Here is a 22,137-nt window from a genome sequence, read left to right as displayed (position 1 = left end):
GGTCAAAATGATCACAAGAACGGTGAGCAAAAATCCCAGAAACACACTGGGGGACCTAGTGAATGACCTGCAGAGAGCTGGGACCAAAGTAACAAAGCCTACCATCAGTAACACACTACGCCGCCAGGGACTCAAATCATGCAGTGCCAGATGTGTCTCCCTGCTTAAGCCAGTACATGTCCAGGCCCGTCTGAAGTTTGCTAGAGTGCATTTGGATGATCCAGAAGAGGATTGGGAGAATGTGATATGGTCAGATTACTTTTTGGTAAAAACTCAACTCGTCATGTTTGGAGGACAAAGAATGCTGAGTTGCATCCAAAGAACACCATACCTACTGTGAAGCATGGGAGTGGAAACATCATGCTTTGGGGCTGTTTTTCTGCAAAGGGACCAGGACGACTGATCCGTGTAAAGAAAAGAATGAATGGGGCCATGTATCGTGAGATTTTGAGTGAAAACCTCCTTCCATCAGCAAGGGCATTGAAGATGAAACGGGTCTTTCAGCATGACAATGATCCCAAACACACCGCCCGGGCAACGAAGGAGTGGCTTCGTAAGAAGCATTTCAAGGTCGTGGAGTGGCCTAGCCAGTCTCCAGATCTCAACCCCATAGAAAATCTTTGGAGGGAGTTGAAAGTCCGTGTTGCCCAGCGACAGCCCCAAAACATCACTGCTCTAGAGGAGATCTGCATGGAGGAATGGGCCAAAATACCAGCAACAGTGTGTGAAAACCTTGTGAAGACTTACAGAAAACGTTTGACCTGTGTCATTGCCAACAAAGTGTATATAACAAAGTATTGAGAAACTTTTGTTATTGACCAAATACTTATTTTCCACCATAATTTGCAAATAAATTCATTAAAAATCCTACAATGTGATTTTCTGGAAAAAAAATTCTCATTTTGTCTGTCATAGTTGACGTGTACCTATGATGAAAATTACAGGCCTCTCTCATCTTTTTAAGTGGGAGAACTTGCACAATTGGTGGCTGACTAAATACTTTTTTTCCCCACTGTATATATATATATATATATATATATATATATTAATATATCACCACTGTTAAAGTTACTGTACGTGAAGCTTATAAAATGAGGTAATTTTCTAATCTCCTTGACAAGGAAGTTTTGGTAGGGACATTGTGTAATGTTATTTATTTGATTTGGCCAGAGTGGGACAGTCTGATGTCTAAGGCTACTTATTCAATGCTGGAATCCAATAAAACACACATTTACAGTTTCTGTATTATTTATCTCATGTTAACATAAAGGGCTAAGCTTTTTGTTGAACATAATCTTTACCCTATGTATTGTGTGTTTGTGTACATACATGAGTTGTTGTTGCTGCCCTCTTGGGCTCTTGTATATACAGCTATTTATTTCACATCATGTGGTCTCTAGATGTGTGTGTGTGTGTGAGAGAGGGTGATGTGTGTGTGTATGTTCTGTGACAGGGATTATTTGGGGGATGTTTATTTGAAATGCATGCACTCAACACATTTGTATACTGTGTAACGATGGCAAGATTGAAATGTTGTGGACTTGTTTGTCCAGATATGTGGGTGGAGATTTTTTAGAGACGATTACTTGGCACAGGGAAATAAAGAACAAAGATTCACCTGATCATGGGGTCATCTAAGTGATTTACTGATTGGATGAAAGAGAGATGTTACCATGGGGATGATGGATGGAGGGGAAGGATTGATACAAGTCTTCTGGAATGGGAGGAGTCTTCATATTCCCTCCATGGGTCCTAAACTATCACGTTTCATTCCACTTAGTCCCCTTTACCTCCTCTTCTGACAACTCTTTCGACTTCACGTATGTTTCCGTTGCTGCTCTTTCTCTTGGTTGCCTTTTTTATCGTCTCTGTCTGGTGAAAACCTCATCTCCAAAACAGAAACTTTCAGGAAATTGAAAATCATACTTTCCAATGAACAAACAATTATGAAACTTCAGAAGCTATTTTGAATACAATTTCTTGGTCGTAGAGTCACGAAATGTTCAGAGTACATTGAGGGCAGTTAGTGCATTCAATAAATGTAAAAAAAATAAAAATAATGTGTGAAACATTTTGTTAGAAGGTTTTCATCAGACAGACAGCGAATGAATGGAAAGTGCTTGTACATTAGTTTTTCATAACAATTATATGGGCCAAATCCCTCCTGGATAAGAATAGCTATAGGACTGGATATCGCATGATCGATTGAACATCTGTTTTTTGTGGTGGTGAAAATATTGTTTTATTACAATGTTTGTAATAATTTCACAGACATGTTGGATCACTCCTTAGCTTTGTGGTTGATACTGGGTTGTTTCCACAGACATCACAACGTCATGTTATTCAACCTCAACACAACTACTTATTTGCGTAGCAGGCACACAAATGCAAACTTAACCTCACGTCACATAAAATTCACTTGCACGTTTGTATATTACAACTACATTTTACAACTGCTAATGGACTAGATTGTGGGCCAAGCCACCTGTCTACAAATATTCAATTTCACCAGGATTTTTGAAAAATATAAAACATATTTTGCTATCTTTGTTTACCAGTTGTCCAGCATACTCTTGTTAGGTTTAGGAACCTATTTCTGCTGGTGAGGAATGGCGTGGACAAGCTGAGGTACCCTAATTTCAACCTCCAAACATGTTCCTCCTCCTTGTTAAGAAATCGGCTAAATGTGTGTTCAGAAGGTTTGATAAGAGTTTAATTCTTCAAAGCACTTTTACAGAGACAAAGATGTTGTGTTCTGTAGGGCAATGGTTTATTTCAGACATTCACTATAATGTGTGATTCCTCAGTCAAACCATTCACAGCATCAGAGCACTTAAAAGACGACCACAGACAGCCTCACTCAAAATTAGACAGTAGCTAAGAAAACCCAGAGACAAAAGACGGACTGTCCTCTATACAAGCCATTACATTACAGTCACTTTGAGCAACTCTTCATGTCAAATGAGTGGTTTCTATTCATTGTTCTATTCCTGGTATCTGTTAAGTTTTGTTTGGACCTAATGGAGGACTTTTAAACCCAACCTCCTCTCCTCTCCGCCAGGGTTTCTCCCAGCTAGGGCTGTTACTTTTCTCTGAGAGCACAGAGAAAACAACGTTTACAGCCCCACACAGTCCCTAGAACATTGGGAATAGTGCTTAAATTGAAATTAAAACATGAATACAATAAATTGTTATCTGTCTCGTAACATACTTTGCTCTGTCTCTGTGCTCGGTGCATTTCCTTTGGGTGAGGCACGTGGTGTGATTTGGGGAGACCACACTAAACAGGACAAATTAGGACTATAGTTTTGTGTGGGCTCAGCGCCTAGGACCCTGACGTAGGTCTGCTAAGAGCATGTTGCCATTGAAACCCCTGTTGCATGAATTCCTTTAACAAAATGCCATGTGTGTCCTGTAATGTTTGTAGTACAACATTTTGCAGTTTTTCAATAAAAACTCAACAACTAAAAATAGACTGTAAAGAATGGTTGTGGCTTGTTTTTGTCCTGCCTCATCACATTATCATTTCAACATAGGCGTATCACCTTTTGCACATTGAAATCTACAGTATTTATTTTACCAAAGCTATATGGGCATTTCAATAATACAAAAAAAACGTATATATATATATATATATATATTATGAGCACAGTTAGGCTTAGATTCAATCAGATCAAAGCATAACCGGCGATAGTCGACACACAGAGCTGGTGTTTTGGCGGTGTCAGAGGTGTAACTACGTTAGAGCTGTCAAATCAGTGAGCAGCTGCTTGTGTGGTCATCGTCACGAAGCTACAGCCGTCCCACTCGCTTTAGAAGTTCAGTACGATAAAGTGTAGGCTGTATAGAAATAATGACATTCAAATAGAAAATCATTAAACAAAATAATACAGATTTATATCAGCCTAATCGAGGTGTAGGCCTAGATTACACATTCCAGTGTTCGAAAATGTAACAAGGCTGCATGGAATTATTATTAATGCGACTCAGGACATCCAATGGCAATGTCTGCGAAAGGTATAACGCTGGGAGCTGTTTGCTGATTTGACAGCTCCAATGCAGTTACACCTCCGACATCGCCTAAATACAAATAAAACTGCTCTGCAGTTGTCAGAACTGATTGAATCTAGCCCTAATCTTACGAGCAAACCTGGAAACACATGTTTTTAGTTTTGTGCTGCAGCTGGATGCATCTCCGTTGAACACGCTTCAGTGGATGCCGTGGAGAAATATGCCTATTCTGGCCGAGGTAAGGCCCAATAGAGTAGAAACAAGAAGATGCCTGTAGGTTGTAATAAGCGGTTGTGACTCGATAGAAGTGACTTTTCGTAGCAGGTTAGGAGAGCATTTTAGCTAACCCTAACCCTTTTTCTAGTCTTAACCTAATTCTCCTAACCTCCTACGTTAATTGTCCTATTCTGCTGGGTAAATTATCCTAACCCTCTACGAAAAAAAAGCTGTATACCACCTAGTCAAAACCGTATTAAGCATGTTGACTGAATTACAAGAGCTGCTCATGAAAGATAATAAATCTGTCTTTGTATACAATAGTGACACCCAGTGGTGTAATAGACCCTAGGTCCTGACCATAGACCACAGTATCAGACTGGGTTGTTAATCTGCTGTCAATGCCACAACCAGGACATTACCTACAGTGTTTTATAATGGCATGCCTTTATTTACTAGATCTACGGACTATTACATTAATAGCAAAAAAGTAATTTAATAGAGTCATTAAATTACCATGATGAGCTTTTTATCCTTGAATTTGCATGGGATTGTGCTACTGTTTATGTATGTGTGCGTCTGATATGTAAATGCAAATATGAATGAGAACAAGGGCTGTATCTTATCTCACCATGGAGAGAGTTGACGGTGCAGAAGATGTAGAAGGCTGTCTCCTTCAGGGGGCCTAACTGGAAGAGCAGGACCCCCCAGGAGACCCCCAGGAGCCAGGCCAGACCCAGCAGACTAAGTACTGTCCCCCTGCTCATACCACTCTCCCTCAGGACTGGACTCTGATGGTGGGCCCTCACCACCTTCACTGTCACAGACCCAAAGCACAGCACGTTCACCACGAATGTCAACACGAAGTACGAGAAGGACACTGTGGTCAGAGCAGAGTCAGTCAACCAGCACCTACAGACAGACAGACAAAGAGGGAGAGGGAGGGAGGGAGGGAGAGAAGGGGGAGGGAGGGAGAGAAGGGGGGAGTCACAGTCACAGACACAGTCACGTACATACACAGACAGGGACACAGTCAGTCAGTTTTTTACAGAGAGAAGGGAGTCATTGGTGGTGGTCCTCTGTAGCTCAATTGGTAGAGCATGGCGCTTGTAACGCCAGGGTAGTGGGTTCAATCCCTGGGACCACCCATACGTAAAAATTTATGCACATATGACTGTAAGTTGCTTTGGATAAAAGCGTCTGCTAAATATTATATTATATTATATTATATGAAAACACATATAATTATAATTATAATATTACTTACATTTTAACAGCACCACCGTCTTACTGGTATATGTTGTATTCTCCATTATGATAACTACTATGCCAGGTATTCCTGAAAGAGATAAGGAACATTTTCATTTGGGTTCCCCAGTTGAGTCAAACACCAAGAGACAGCATAGATACTTTAAATAAATGAATGAAAGCTGAAAAGATCCAGAAATCCCTCCAGCATGGAGCTGATCAAGCTGGACAATACCATGTGCAGCTGGGTGAAACGGTTTCACTTCTCACTGTTCACACCTAGTCTGATCATACTTGTCCTCACCATTGACTTACTGCACTCACCCCATCCTACCAGGCCCAGTTTGAGGAGGTATCTGTTGATGTGGATGTTGAAGACCCGGATGATGAGCAGGTAGAGGTGGAAGCCTTCCAGGGAGAACCAGGTGAGGGTACACAGCAGGGAGTAGTGGGTGGCTGTTGCTGTTGCTGTAGCAACACACAGGCCGTGGACGCCAAGAGAGGCTAGGCTGTCATTGGTGAGGAAGGTCAGGTTGAGGCACAACAGCGCCACGCACAGGTGGAAATGGATGCACAGGGAATCATCTGATTAACCCCTTCTGGAGGAAGAAGTTATAATGAAATCTAATGTCAAAATCAACAACATAGCAAATCTCATTGTTACGGCAGTTCCTATCTAGGTTTCTTCTGCTTCCACTTTTGGGTCAGGTTACTGTAAAAGCACTGTGTGACAACTGCTGATGTAAAAAGGGTACTTTGAATCACAAAACGTGTTTTTCCAATGAGGATGTTCTGTTTGAGTGGCATTGTGTGTGGTGGCTAGTTATTTGCATGTGTCATGAACGTAAGTAGTAGCTGTTGGTAGAATGTGACCTGAGGTGGATGAGGAGAGCCAGACATAGGAAACAGAAGGATATTCCACTGCCCACCCTGGACAACAACGTCAGCAAGCACTCAGAGGACGAGCTCAGACTGGCACTAGAGACACTGCCTGGTGCCTGCCGTCAACACACACACAGGGGCTAGATCACCCTTTGATTGATTGTTCAATTTAATTGATCGAAAGTCTGTTAACGTGAGGTCACAACATATTTTAAGAGTTAGGTTAAGAAATGATTTCTCGCCATAAGTACTGCGAAGAATGAAAGGTGGTCACAAGAGCATAATGTTTCATTTTCCTTTGTCTCAGTGACACATCCAGAGGAATTCCAATGTGCAACCGTATCCGTGAAACAAAGAGATACAGTAAAACATTTTCAACATATCATTTTGTTGTATATAGTGCGTCATACAACTATATTGTTTAGTTAATTCATAACACTACCATTTTCAACATCCCAGAACACACGTTAGTGATTAGTTTTCCTATCAGAGAAAATAACCTGATTAGTCACTGTCCTATTCCAATCCACACCATATCATAAGCATGTGAACATGAATTATTGGGGCCGTAAAGCAATTGTTGGATTACAGACAGGAAAATAATAGTAATCATGAAATAAATGAAAACGAGACTGTGACGGTTGATTGTGATGTGAATATGCACTGCTCACTAACCAGTGATGCATTCTAGAAGAGGAATGTGACCTTTATATGGTTAGTGAGGCCTGAGATGTCCTCTCCCACATCGATGGCCACCACTCGGCTGTTTAGGAGATCATCGTCGTTCTCCTCCACCTAGCCAAGGATCAGAAGAGAGAACAGAAGTTTGCATTGCAACTTTACATGGATGACAGAGACGCAAGTGTTTGTTTGGTCTTCCCAGAACTGTCAACAGGCTAAAAATACCCTTTAAATAAATGAAGCCAATTTCCATAGCAGGCTGTCACGATGCAGTTTGCTTCAGGGCTTCATTCAAATGTGCACTAATAACATCAGTGTATGTTTATACCAATTTGTTGTCACTACATGATTCACATACTAGAGTTAAAATGAGAAAGTACCACAGATGTTTTTCTGTGCTTTGCTTGAAATGAGGATGTCCTGAAATGTCTATGTGTGTTATGAGTGCAGGTCTGTTTCATTAGTCATCTCTGAGATGTTGTAGTTGTTACTGTTGATTTACCGGGAACAGGCTGTCATGCTCAAAACAAAATACTGCCAGGTTAACTTCCTCTGCCTTCTCCCAGGAAAGCATACAAGGCCTCAGTAGGAATCTTCATTCAAATCTCATCCATCTCCTCCAACGTGGCCTGGTGGAGATGGAGAAAGAGTTATGCATGTGATTACTATCTCTCCATTTTGCTTTTGAACCCCCCCTCTCTCTCCCATCCCTCTCATTCGTTGCTTACATTATTGGTGGAGGGTAAAGCCATTCTAAAGTTGTGCAAATTGTTCTTCTGATGTGATGTCACTGAGCCTTTGATGCTGCCAAAGATCACTTTCTGATGTCCCTGCTTGATAATGTTGTGAAATGTGCTGATGTAACGAAACATCAAAGAAGTTCACAATAATCATGCCAAAAACGATACGATGAAAATGTGTTTAGTTGTCAGTCAAATATTGACATAGCTCAAACGACAGTAAAATATAGTACATCAGTCCTAATAAGTGGACTTCCTTTTTTCTGCCATTCCTTTACATTTTCTGTTCAATTCATCAACAGAGGTCAGGTCATTCTCTTTTTATTTCTGTTCAATGCCAAGCTGTCATCAAGGCAAAGGTGGCTACTTTGAAGAAACTCAAATATAAAATATATTTTGATTTGTTTAACACTTTTTTGGTTACTACATGATTCCATATGTGTTATTTCATAGTTTTGATGTCTTCACTACTACTGTACAATGTAGAAAATAGTAAAAATAAAGAAAAATCCTTGAGTGAGCAGGTGTGTCCAAACTTTTGACTGGTACTGTATATGTAGCCTAATATTTAAACACTTACAGCTACGTGGGCGGGGGGGAACACCTGAAATGCACTAATATGAAATATGTAGTTAGGCTGTTACTAGGTATTAAATAACCTAAGCCAATGGTCTATCTGCCTGCCAGGTCCTACACTAGATAATGTCTTAAGTACTATCTATCTGCCTGACAGGTCCTACACTAGATAATGCCCTCATTTGTGAGATGCACTCCATCCCTACAGTACTGCCCAAGGACACAGTGCTTTATGGCAGAGTGGCTGATTGTGGGCATGCGCCTGTCACGGAGAAATGCAAGCTGGCCCATGTGGAACTGGCAAACGACTTATGCCGATTCAAATGCACCATTTATAAATGAGGATGTGTGCTCTTTTACTGGAGTTGGACAGCAGTGTACAGAATTACTTGGGACATTTGTACCTGAAGTTTTGTATTCAAGGATTTAGAGCACCTATCCAATTTCAGATTTGTAAATATCTCTGTAATGTTTCTTAAGAGTTTTGTACTTGTCAAATGACTGTATTTTACAGGTGTTTCTAAGCAGTTTGTCATTTGTTGTAGTGTTTGTATCAGGAGTTATCAAAATCGTTCTTGACGATCCACAGCGTTATGCAGGCTGTTCTGTTCAATACCAGTGCTACCACAAATTATTATACTACTCAGCTGTTCATCTAGACCCAAGCTGTTCATTGAGACCATGAATAGTAGAATCAGGTGTGGTAGAACTGTGCTTGAACAAAAAAGCCTGCATAAACCTGTATCTTGTCAAGCAATTGTGTCCATCCCTGAATTGTATTTACAAAGTTGACTATATCTGATGAATGTACATTTGGTTGTACATTTTATTTTTAGTGATAACTCACTTTTGTTTACAGGTAATGTAGTACTAGACCTTTCTTCAGTAAACTATAAGGTACATTTTCATGTAAATAGTTAATGGGTACATACTGGTTATTTACGTATTTTCCAGGAGCTTACTTGAATGTCTTAAGAGAGATCAGGGAAAATGGTTACAGTTTACTCCATATTGGCTTAATTGGGTTCCTGGTTTTTCGCTTCCTGTTAAAATCAGCTGTTAATATTAAATAAATACTAACAACTGGATTATTTATGTTTCCATTAGTCATTATTGTTTAGTTTTACATAACTTGCATTGCTGTGTTATGCTGTATTATAATGTTGCGTAATCACCTTCCGGTGTAATAAACATGGAAATTAAAAACCCAAAACTATGTTTTAAGTGAGAACAGGCATTAGTCTGAAGCCAAAAAATAAAGGAAATTCACATGAGCACCACAATGCCTATTTCACCCATGCTCTACCAATGTTTTCCAGCAGACAGCTTTGACCTACTGCAGTAGCTACAGTATGTTTGTATTGTATTCAAACTACAGTGCCTTGCACAAGTATTCATCCCCCTTGGCATTTTTCCTATTTTGTTGCATTACAACCTGTAATTTACATTGATTTTTATTTGGATTTCATGTAATAGACATACACAAAATAGTCCAAATTGGTGAAGTGAAATGAAAAAAATAACTTGGTTCAAAAAATGCTAAAAAATAAATAACGGGAAAGTGGTGCGTGCATATGTATTCACCCGCTTTGCTATGAAGCCCCTAAATAAGATCTGGTGCAACCAATTACCTTCAGAAGTCACATAATTAGTTCAATAAAGTCCACCTGTGTGTAACCTAAGTAAATGATCTGTTACATGATCTCAGTATATATACACGTGTTCTGAAAGGCCCCAGAGTCTGCAACACCACTAAGCAAGGGGCACCACCAAGCAAGCGGCACCATGAAGACCAAGGACCTCTCCAAGGAGCTCTCCAAGGAAAATAACCTCTCACTCAACGTCAACAAAACAAAGGAGATGATCGTGGACTTCAGGAAACAGCAGAGGGTGCACCCCCCTATCCACATTGACGGGACCGCAGTGGAGAAGGTGGAAAGCTTTAAGTTCATTGCGTACACATAACTGACAAACTGAAATGGTCCACCCACGCAGACAGTGTGGTGAAGAAGGCGCAACAGAGCCTCTTCAACCTCAGGAGGCTGAAGAAATTTGACTTGGCACCTAAAACCCTCACAAACCTTTACAGATGCACAATTGAGAGCATCCTGTCGGGCTGTATCAAAGCCTGGTACGGCAACTGCACCACCTGCAACCGCAGGGCTCTCCACAGGGTGGTGCGGTCTGCCGAACGCATTATCGGGGGCAAACTACTCGCCCTCCAAGACACCTACAGCACCCGATGTCACAGGAAGGCCAAAAAGATCATCAAGGACATCAACCACCCGAGCCACTGCCTGTTCACCCCGCTATCATCCAGAAGGCGTGGTCAGTACAGGTGCATCAAAGCTGGGACCGAGAGAATGAAAAACAGCTACTATCTCAAGGCCATCAGACTGTTAAATAGCCATCACTAGCACATTAGAGGCTGCTGCTGCATATTGAAATCACTGGCCACTTTAAGAATGGAACACTAGTCACTTTAATAATGTTTGCATATCTTGCACTACTCATCTCATATGTATATACTGTATTCTATTCTATAATATTCTACTGTATCTTAGTCCATGCCGCTCTGTCATTGCTTGTCCATATATGTATACAGTGGGGAAAAAAAGTATTTAGTCAGCCACCAATTGTGCAAGTTCTCCCACTTAAAAAGATGAGAGAGGCCTGTCATTTTCATCATAGGTACACGTCAACTATGACAGACAAATTGAGAAAAAAAAATCCAGAAAATCACATTGTAGGATTTTTAATGAATTTATTTGCAAATTATGGTGGAAAATAAGTATTTGGTCACCTACAAACAAGCAAGATTTCTGGCTCTCACAGACCTGTAACTTCTTCTTTAAGAGGCTCCTCCGTCCTCCACTCATTACCTGTATTAATGGCACCTGTTTGAACTTGTTATCAGTATAAAAGACACCTGTCCACAACCTCAAACAGTCACACTCCAAACTCCACTATGGTCAAGACCAAAGAGCTGTCAAAGGACACCAGAAACAAAATTGTAGACCTGCACCAGGCTGGGAAGACTGAATCTGCAATAGGTAAGCAGCTTGGTTTGAAGAAATCAACTGTGGGAGCAATTATGAAGAAATGGAAGACATACAAGACCACTGATAATCTCCCTCGATCTGGGGCTCCACGCAAGATCTCACCCCGTGGGGTCAAAATGATCACAAGAACGGTGAGCAAAAATCCCAGAACCACACGGGGGGACCTAGTGAATGACCTGCAGAGAGCTGGGACCAAAGTAACAAAGCCTACCATCAGTAACACACTACTCCGCCAGGGACTCAAATCCTGCATTGCCAGACGTGTCCCCCTGCTTAAGCCAGTACATGTCCAGGCCCGTCTGAAGTGCATTTGGATGATCCAGAAGAGAATTGGGAGAATGTCATATGGTCAGATGAAACCAAAATAGAACTTTTTGGTAAAAACTCAACTCAACGTGTTTGGAGGACAAAGAATGCTGAGTTGCATCCAAAGAACACCATACCTACTGTGAAGCATGGGGGTGGAAACTTCATGCTTTGGGGCTGTTTTTCTGCAAAGGGACCAGGACGACTGATCCGTGTAAAGGAAAGAATGAATGGGGCCATGTATCATGAGATTTTGAGTGAAAACCTCCTTCCATCAGCAAGGGCATTGAAGATGAAACGTGGCTGGGACTTTCAGCATGACAATGATCCCAAACACACCGCCCGGGCAACGAAGGAGTGGCTTCGTAAGAAGCATTTCAAGGTCCTGGAGTGGCCTAGCCAGTCTCCAGATCTCAACCCCATAGAAAATCTTTGGAGGGAATTGAAAGTCCGTGTTGCCCAGCGACAGCCCCAAAACATCACTGCTCTAGAGGAGATCTGCATGGAGGAATGGGCCAAAATACCAGCAACAGTGTGTGAAAACCTTGTGAAGACTTACAGAAAACGTTTGACCTGTGTCATTGCCAACAATGGGTATATAACAAATTATTGAGAAACTTTTGTTATTGACCAAATACTTATTTTCCACCATAATTTGCAAATAAATTCATAAAAAATCCTACAATGTGATTTTCTGGAATTTTTTTTCTCATTTTGTCTGTCATAGTTGACATGTACCTATGATGAAAATTACAGGCCTCTCTCATCTTTTTAAGTGGGAGAACTTGCACAATTGGTGGCTGACTAAATACTTTTTTCCCCCACTGTATATTCTTAAATTCCATTCCTTACTAGATTTGTGTGTATTGGGTATATGTTGGGAAATTGTTAGATATTACTTGTTAGATATTACTGCACTGTCGGAGCTAGAAGCACAAGCATTTCGCTACACTCGCAATAACATCTGCTAAACACGTGCATGTGACAAATAACATTTGTTTTGATTTGAAACAGGTCAGGGACAAAGTTGTGGAGAAGTACAGATCAGGGTTGGGTTATAAAGAATATCAGAAACTTTGAAAATCCCACGGAGCACCATTAAATATATTATTTAAAAAAATGGAAAGAATATGGCACCACAACAAACCTGCCAAGAGAGGGCCGCAAGGAGGGCATTAATCAGAGAGGCAACAAAGAGACCAAAGATAACCCTGAAGGAGCTGCAAAGCTCCACAGCGGAGATTGGAGCATCTGTCCATAGGACTACTTTAAGTCGTACACTCCACAGAGCTGGGCTTTACGGAAGAGTGGGCAGAAAAAAAGTAAGCAAACATGTTTGGTGTTCGCCAAAAGCCATGTGGGAGACTCCCCAAACATATGGAAGAAGGTACTCTGGTCAGATGAGACTAAAATTGAGCTTCTTAGCCATCAAGGAAAATGCTATGTCTGGCTCAAACCGAACACCTCTCGTAACCCTGAGAACACCATCCCACAGTGAAGCATGGTGGTGGCAGCATCATGCCGTGGGGATCATCGGCAGGGACTGGGAAACTGGTCAGAATTGAAGGAATGATGGATGGCGCTAAATACAGGAACATTCTTGAGGGAAACCTGTTTCAGTCTTCCAGAGATTTGAGACTGGGACAGAGGTTCACCTTCCAGCAGGACAATGACCCTAAGCATACTGCTAAAGCAACACTTGAGTGGTTTAAGGGGAAACATTTAAAAGTCTTGGAATGGCCTAGTCAAAGCCCAGACCTCAATCTAATTGAGAATCTGTGGAATGACTTAAAGATTGCTGTACACCAGCGGAACCCATCCAACTTGAAGTAGCTGGAGCAGTTTCGCCTTGAAGAATGGGCAATTTTTTTTTGTCTTATTTCTTGTTTGTTTCACAATAAAAAATATTTTCCATCTTCAAAGTGGTAAGCATGTTGTGTAAATCAAATGATACAAACCCCCAAAAAATCAATTTTAATTCCAGGTTTTAAGGCAACAAAATAGGAAAAAAGCCAAGCGGGGTGAATACTTTCGCAAGCCACTGTATGTGTAGGCAGGTTGCTTAGGATTCAAACCTCCTCAAACAGCCTAATTCATACTCTTAGCGGAGGTGCTCATAAATACTGTATAAATATTTGGAGTGACCAGTGTATTTTCTCACAAAAAGATGGGCATGCCATTGGTAGATGTTCCTGCAGTACCTGGTAAAAGAACAAGCACACAACACAGGATGTTTAAGGAAATATACACTGAGTATACAAAACATTAAGAACACCTGCTCTTTCCATGATAAAGACTGACCAGTTGTCACTTGTTAAACTTCAATCAGTGTAGATGAAGGGGAGGAGACAGGTGCAACTCAATATTAGCAAGGTGTTCCTAATGTTTGGTATACACAGTGCCTTGAGAAAGTATTCATACCCCTTGACTTATTCCACATTTTGTTATGTTACAGCCTGAATTCAAAATCGATTAACTTGATCTACACAAAATAGCCCATAATGACAAAGTGAAAACATGTTTTTAGAAATTTTAGCAAATTTATTGAAAATGAAACACGCCCTTGCCAATGTCTCTTATCTGTTCATTGTTGGTAGAGGTGGGGTCAGAGAGCTGTGGCATGTAGAAGTATTAGTCTGACAAAAGTATTTTGCATTCAGAAACATACCGTAATCAAGTGAGTTCAAAATCACTGTCGCCCCACCTTAATTCGCCTGTCGAATTGTAATGGTAGAGTCCGACTGTAGCTTTTTCAGAGATTGTAGCTCCTCTTTGCTCAGGTTGGGTTTCTTCATTATTTTATTCTGTTCACACTAAACTTTTAGAGCTCGTCTTCCACAAGGTGGCAGAATGTTTCCACATAATGATTTCAATGTTTGGGAGGGGTGAAAGTACTCTTAGGTTTAAATTGAACCCCCTCAATGTCAATGACACGGTAGGCATATAGGTTATCTATAATTTTTTATTGTTTTATTTGCACACAAGAAAATACAAAACAATATGATCAGAGATTAAAAGGAAAATTAAAAGAGCATATGCAGGAGAGGTAGAAAAACACAGAGAGGCTTGTGAAGCATCTCCCCCTTTCAAATGATTATTTACACAAATACATTATTTACACAAAGAAAAACGTTTACACAATCTAAATAAAAATATAAATGTGTAACCATTCATTTCACATCCCTGCAAATATTGTTTTTGTGTTATGATAAGGTACTATCTACTTGACTAATTTAGGCCTCATTTTATCTCAGGTAGCCCATAGGCTACTGTAGGCCTATTCCGCAAAAACCAAAGGGGAAATCAAAATGATCCAAAATGTTACAGATGGACTAAAAAAGGACATACTATCTTTCAGAGGATTTTTTATGACAATCAAAGAAACAGAAAGGCACCACTTGATAGTCGACCACTCCATCTTACCCTCATGCACAATGGTGAGTAACAGATCGGGTAGCCAAACTTATTTGTTCATATTTTCAGAGATGGGGATGAAAATAACTTGAACCTAATAGATGTGTTGCCTATTTGCCTAGGACTATACACATCAAAACTGAATATGCATGGAAGATGTGTCATAAAATACAACAACATGCACAGCAAAAAGTGCAATAAACAGCACAACTTTGAAAAAAAACGTACGAGCAAACCTAGAAACACGTTATTATTTTGGTGCTTGCCCTTTAATTGATGCTTATGTTTGCCTATAGTGGTATGTTAAACCGACATACTAAATATTGTGCTTCTGTGGTAACAAAATGGAAGCCGTGGTATTAGTAGTAAAAGGTTTAACCATGTTAGTCAGGGACTGGCCTCAGTTGGATGCATCTCAGTTGAAGAAGCTACAGTGGTTGCCGTGGAGATAGATGCCTTCTCTGGCCGAGTTAAAGCCCAATAGCGTAGAAACAGGAAGAAGCCTGTAGGTTGTAATAAGGATTTTGACTGAATTACAAGAGCTGCTCTTGGAAGATGATAAGTCTGTCTTTGTATACAATAGTGACACATAGTGGTGTAATAGAACATACTGTAGGTCCCTGACCATAGACCACGTTCTTTGACTGGGTTGGTAATCTGGTATCAATGCCACAACCAGGACATTAACTACAGTGTTTTATGAAGGCATGCTTTTACAAACACCAATGTAAATGTGTTTTGCATCCACCATGCCCCTAAATATATGTACCATTACATTAACAGCAGTTAAATTACCATGATGAGATTTGTATCATTGACTATGCATGTGATTGTGCTTCCGTACACAAGACTTCCATGTATGTATGTGTGCATATGTGTGTTCCTGATGTGAATGAGAATAAAGGGCTGTATCTTATCTCACCGTGGAGAGAGTTGACAGTGCAGAAGATGTAGAAGGCTGTCTCCTTCAGGGGGCCAAACTGGAAGAGCAGGACCCCCCAGGAGACCCCCAGGAGCCAGGCCAGACCCAGCAGACTGAGTACTGTCCCCCTGCTCATACCACTCTCCCTCAGGACTGGACTCTGACGGTGGGCCCTCACCACCTTCACTGTCACAGACCCAAAGCACAGCACGTTCACCACGAATGTCAGCACGAAGTACGAGAAGGACACCGTGGTCAGAGCAGAGTCAGTCAACCAGCACCTACAGACAGACAGACAGAGAGGGAGAGGGAGGGAGGGAGAGAAGGGGGAGGGAGGGAGAGAAGGGGGGAGTCACAGACACAGTCACATACATACACAGACAGGGACACAGTCAGTCTGTTTTTTACAGAGAGAAAGGGAGTCATTGGTGATATGAAAACACATATAATTATAATTATAATATTACTTACATTTTAACAGCACCACCGTCTTGCTGGTATATGTTGTATTCTCCATATTTGCCACAAGCAACAATTATGATAACTACTATGCCAGGTATTCCTGAAAGAGATAAGGAACATTTTCATTTGGGTTCCCCAGTTGAGTCAAACACCAAGAGACAGCGTAGATTCCTTAAAGCAATGAAAGCTAGAAAGATCCACAGATCCCTTCAGCTAGGAGCTGATCAAGCTGGACAATACCATGTGCAGCTGGGTGAAACTTTTACTTCTCACTGATCACGCCTAGTCTGATTATACTTGTCCTCACCATTGATTTACTGCACTCACCCCATCCTACCAGGCCCAGTTTGAGGAGGTATCTGTTGATGTGGATGTTGAAGACCCGGATGATGAGCAGGTAGAGGTGGAAGCCTTCCAGGGAGAACCAGGTGAGGGTACACAGCAGGGAGTAGTGGGTGGCTGTTGCTGTAGCAACACACAGGCCATGGATGCCAAGAGAGGCTAGGCTGTCGTTGGTGAGGAAGGTCAGGTTGAGGCACAGAAGCGCCACACACAGGTGGATGTGGATGCACAGGGAATCATCAGATTTACCCCTTCTGGAGGAAGAATTTATAATGAAATCTAATGTCAAAATCAACAACATAGCAAATCTCATTGTTACGGCAGTTCCTATCTAGGTTCCTTCTGCTAAATCTTTGGGGTCAGGTTACTGTAAAAGCACTGTGTGACAACTGATGATGTAAAAAGGGTACTTTGAATCACAAAACGATTTTTTCCAATGAGGATGTTCTGTTTGAGTGGCATTGTGTGTGATGGCTCGTTGTTTGCATGTCGTGGACATAAGTATTAGTTGTCGGTAGAATCTGACCTGAGGTGGATGAGGAGAGCCAGACACAGGAAACAGAGGGATATTCCACAGCCCACCCTGGACAACAACGTCAGCAACCACACAGAGGAGGAGCTCAGACTGGCACTAGAGACACTGCCTGGTGCCTGCCGTCAACACACACACAGGGGGTAGATCACACTTTGATTGAGTGGACTTAATTAAATCCATATCGCGGTTTAGCATGATTGAAATTTAAAGGTCATTTCCAATTGAGCGGACATATAAGTAGCTTAGCGTGAATGCAGTCTCCGCGAAGGCGGGAACGTTGCACTTAACTTTCGATTGTGCTATACTGCAGATCTTCCGCGACATTATTTGAATCGAGCCCTTAATTAATTAATCGAAAGAAGAATGTTAAAATGAGGTTACAACATATTTAAGCTAGGTTAAGAAATTATTTCTCACCATAAGTACTGCGAAGAATGAAAGATGGTTACAAGAGCATATTGTTTGATTTTCCTTTGTCTCAGTGACACATCCAGAGGAATTCCATTGTGCAACACTATCTGTGAAACAAAGAGATACAGTAAAACATTTTCAACATATCATTTTGTTTCATAAAACTATTATTTTGTTTAGTTAATAAATAATACTACCATTTTCATCATCCCAGAACACACATGTTAGTGATTTGTTTTCCTATCAGAGAAAATAACCTGATTAGTCACTATCCTATTCCAATCCTCACCATATCATAAACATGAATTATTGGAGCTGTAAAGCAATTGTTGGATTGCAGACAGGTGAAATAACAAAAATATAATAAATATTAAACAAGAGAGTGTGACTGTTGATTGTGATGTAAATATTCACTGCTCACTGACCAGTGATGCATTCTGGAAGCGGAACGTGATCTTTAAATTGTTACTAAGGTCTGAGAAGTCCTCTCCCACATCGACGGATACCACTCGACTGTTTAGGAGCTTAGTGTTGTTCTCCTTCACCTAGTAGTGATCAGAAGAAAGGATATACATTCTCTCTAAAGACACAAGTTAATAAGACATTTCAGAGAGGACCACATTTCTCCTCAGAACCAAATACCTCAAAGGATATATTTTTGTATAGGCACTGGGCATGATGTTTGAGTCACAACAACAAGCAATTATATATTTCTCAGTAAATTTGTTCTCTTTTATCTGAAGTTCTGTCAACAGGTTGTATTGTAGGGGCTTTTGAGCAATAGTGTGACTGGTTGCTAGCTTAGAAGCACGACAATGAATGAATGAAAAAGTGGGAGAGCAGGCAGAAGTTTGCATTGTAACTTTACATAGATGACAGAGATACAAGTGGTTGTTGTGTCTTTAAATAAATGAAGCCAATTTCCATAGCAGGCTGTCACGGTGCAGTTTGGGCTTCATTCAAATGTGCACTAATAATGTCAGTGTATGTTCATACCAATGTGTTGTCACTACACTATTCACATGCTGGAGTTAAATGAGGAAGAACCACAGATGTTTTTCTGTGCTTTTGTTAAAATGAGGATGTCCTGAAATATGTCTATTTGTGTTATGAGTGCAGGTCTGTTTCATTAGTTATCTCTGAGATGTAGTTGTTACTGTTGTTTTACCGGGAACAGGCTGTCATTCTCAAACCAAAATACTCCCAGGTTAACTTCGTCTTTTGTGTGTCCCAGAAAATCATTAAAAGCCTCAGTAGGAATCTCCAACCAAATGTCATCCATCTTCTCCAACATGGCCTGGTGGAGATTGAGAAAGAGTTATAAATGTGGTGACTGGCGATATCCACATTTTGCTTTTGACCTCTCTCTCTTTCCATCCCTCCCTTTCGTTGATGCTTACATTATTGGTGGAGGGTAGAGCCATTCTAAAGTTGAGCAAATTGTTCTTCTGATGTGATGTCACTGAGCCTTTGAGGCTTTCAAGGATTACGTTCTGAGGTCCCTGCTTGGTAATGTTGTGAAATGTGCTGTGGAAGGGAAACAAGAAAAATCACAGTTCTGAATAATCCAGCCAAAAAATAATCCATGAAAATATGTTTAGTTGTCAGTCAGACATTGACATAGCTCAAATTACATTAAAATACATTTCAGTCAGGGCCTGCCCTAGGCATAAGCGACATAAGCGACTGCTTAGAGCCCCCCAGCAACACAATTTTGCTTAGGGCCCCTAAAAGGCTAGGGCCGGCCCTGATTTCAGTTCAAATGATAAGTGGACTAACTTTTTTATGGAAATCGACTTCTGGTCATTCTTTACTGTATTTGACTTTCCTTTACATTTCCTGATCAATTCATCAACAGAGGTCAGGTCATTATTTTTATATGTCTGTCCAATGTCTTCAGAATCACATTCTCTCAAAATATTTGAGGTGGTGATCGTGATTTTATTTTTTGGTTTAATAGTAGTGGTCTGACTGAGATTTCCCATGTTGATTAAGGTCCATTGATCCATACATTTCATTAGACACATTTCTTTGCAGTCATCAACATATGGATGAATGATGTTGATTGGGCAATCTGTAAGTAGAGAACATAGTCCAGGGTATTGGTCAAATCAATTTACACTGAGTAAAGACGCATGCTTTATTATGGTTCATGACAATAGAAGGCTAGATAATCTACACATGATTCCTCTTGGCAAATGGGTGATGTTTGTTTCATACATTTGATAATAACCTGAGTAAAGTTTAAATAAATTAATACAAATATGTTACTCAGATATGCAATAGTGTTTTCAGCAGTTGGACATCAAGGTTGAGAAACTGCACTTTGCTGCAACCAAATTACCTGATAATCCAGACAACAAATCAGGAAGTTTGCAGTTTGTGCTCAATGTGAATGAAGACACCACTCTTTGTACAGAGTCGATGCACTGCTGGATATTTCTTGTGTCCATTATTAGACTATACATCAGTAGAAGACTGGAAATTGTGCAGTTGCATTCAAGTCCTGAAAGCACGGCAAGAAATTCAGTACAGATTATTTTCACATGTAAGTGGCAATAGTGTCTCTTGTGAGAGAAACAGGGTAAAATAAATATAGTTAGAATATAGTTGAACATACTGTTAGAATTGCTTTCAACCACACAATGTATTGTAGGATTATCTGCTGCGGTATTTTGGTTGGAATTTTCACGAAATCTGATACAATCTGAAACAAACAGTTGATGCAATCCCTGAACAGTATTCAATTCCATGGCTTACTGAAGTTTATTCAATTTAAGGGTATAGTCTTTTAGTTATTCAAAACACAAAAAAGTATTTTATGATAATTAAGTTATGAATCAGTCTTAATGACAATATACAATAATGTAATGCATTTAGTAATTTATTAATAAAAAGTAAAATGTTTGTCAACAACACCATAGTTGAATAGAAAAGATACATAGTTCACCATCGTGAAAGCTGTTGTCAATGTCTATGAGGAATTCTTTATTTTTTAAATGCAACAACAACAAAAGGTCCTCTCCACTGACAAGACAGATCTTACAGAACAATTAAGGGGAAAAGATACGTACATGTTCCATTCCCTCTGAGATCTAACCAAACAACCGAAAAAAAAAAAAAAATGTTAAAAATTAAATTACAGTAGGTGTTTTTTGTGGCAAAAACTGTACTATTTCATAGACCTACTAAACATCCAGGGGGAAAAAATATTTGGAGTGAGAAGAGACATTTCAATACATTAGCCTAGTTAGTTAGTTAGTTAGTTAGTCTACACATTGGTCTATACTCACCAGGACAAAGTGGTTGGGAAGGGGATGCTTCATAAACCATCAACACAAAACAATAAACCACCAACACAAAAACGCCAAATTGTGAAATTTGAAACATATTAGATGAAGATGGAACTGTAAATTAGAAAAAGACCACATTATGAGATTTCAGGAAATACCTTGGGAAATAAATAGCTGGCCAATGGGAAACTATACAGACATATGTGATCCCCTGTAGCTCAGTTGGTAGAGCATGGCGCTTGCAACGCCAGGGTTGTGGGTTCGTTTCCCACGGGGGGCCAGTATGAAAAATGTATGCGCTCACTAACTGTAAGTCGCTCCGGATAAGAGCGTCTGCTAAGTGACTAAAATGTAAAAATATAATCGCGTGAGCCATATTTCAATTGTACATAACCTTACGTAAAATGTCATGTTCAGTATGCAGGCTATACATTTTGTTAATCAACTTAACAAAAACACAAGGTGCAGAAGGTGTTCAACTTACCTTTCATATGAATTGATTCCTATCAAGCTCCACACTCGCAACGCTCTGTGACTCTGACAGAGAGAAGTCAATATCAAGGAAGGAAAAATGCAATGTTTTGCATGTGGTGGTTAAAGGTCCAGTGCAGCCAGTGGCGGCTCCTGAAAAAATTCTCAGGAGGGGCAATTTTTCTGATGATTTAGGTGACCTACACACATTTAAAAAAAGATATGTCCAGCAACAACATGAAGACAGGGGCAGCATATAAGTCAATACCAGAAGCATTTATTGCTTGCTGCTATTCCAGTTTCAACTGTTCTGCCTGCGGCTACGAAACCCCTACCTGTCCCAGACCTGCTGTTTTCAACTCTTTAATGATCGGCTATGAAAAGCCAACTGAGAGACCTGAGCCCTAGGACCATACGTCGGGACTACCGGCCGTGGTGACTCCTTGCTGTCCCCAGTCCGCCTGGCCTTGCTGCTATTCCAGTTTCAACTGTTCTGCCTGCGGTTATGGAACCCCTACCTGTCCCAGACCTGCTGTTTTCAACTCTTAATGATCGGCTATGAAAA

General features: G+C 40.5%; 1 protein-coding gene across 1 annotated transcript; it reads right to left on the bottom strand.

Annotated features, from left to right (window-relative positions):
- Positions 1-14,706: 14,706 nt before the first annotated feature.
- On the bottom strand, positions 14,707-21,617 carry LOC121574282 (adhesion G protein-coupled receptor G3-like). Its single transcript, XM_041886902.1, has 16 exons — positions 21,586-21,617; positions 21,102-21,215; positions 20,883-20,903; positions 20,429-20,515; positions 20,153-20,314; positions 19,588-19,882; positions 19,209-19,335; positions 18,977-19,105; positions 18,234-18,353; positions 18,006-18,048; positions 17,815-17,915; positions 17,389-17,513; positions 16,848-17,116; positions 16,530-16,620; positions 16,059-16,339; positions 14,707-15,639 (listed from the first exon to the last, which is right to left on the bottom strand). Exons 1-16 carry the CDS (start codon positions 21,590-21,592, stop codon positions 15,524-15,526), a joined length of 2,088 nt encoding a protein of 695 aa, XP_041742836.1. The 5' UTR covers positions 21,593-21,617; the 3' UTR covers positions 14,707-15,523.
- Positions 21,618-22,137: the final 520 nt, after the last annotated feature.

The sequence above is a fragment of the Coregonus clupeaformis genome, unplaced genomic scaffold (assembly GCF_020615455.1).
Source record: "Coregonus clupeaformis isolate EN_2021a unplaced genomic scaffold, ASM2061545v1 scaf0416, whole genome shotgun sequence".
NCBI classification, from domain to species: domain Eukaryota; kingdom Metazoa; phylum Chordata; class Actinopteri; order Salmoniformes; family Salmonidae; genus Coregonus; species Coregonus clupeaformis.
Note: the sequence above shows the minus strand (reverse complement) of the source record. Positions and strands in the feature narration are given on the sequence as shown.

Bases quoted from the DNA above. Each gene is read 5' to 3' on its own strand.
- LOC121574282 (XM_041886902.1), bottom strand. The intron at 20,516-20,882 runs GTACGTATCTTT...TGTTTGTTTCAG, and splicing joins TCTCAGAGGGAATGGAACAT to ATTGTATCAGATTTCGTGAA. The intron at 19,336-19,587 runs GTTAGTCCACTT...TCCCTTCCACAG, and splicing joins AAGTCGATTTCCATAAAAAA to CACATTTCACAACATTACCA.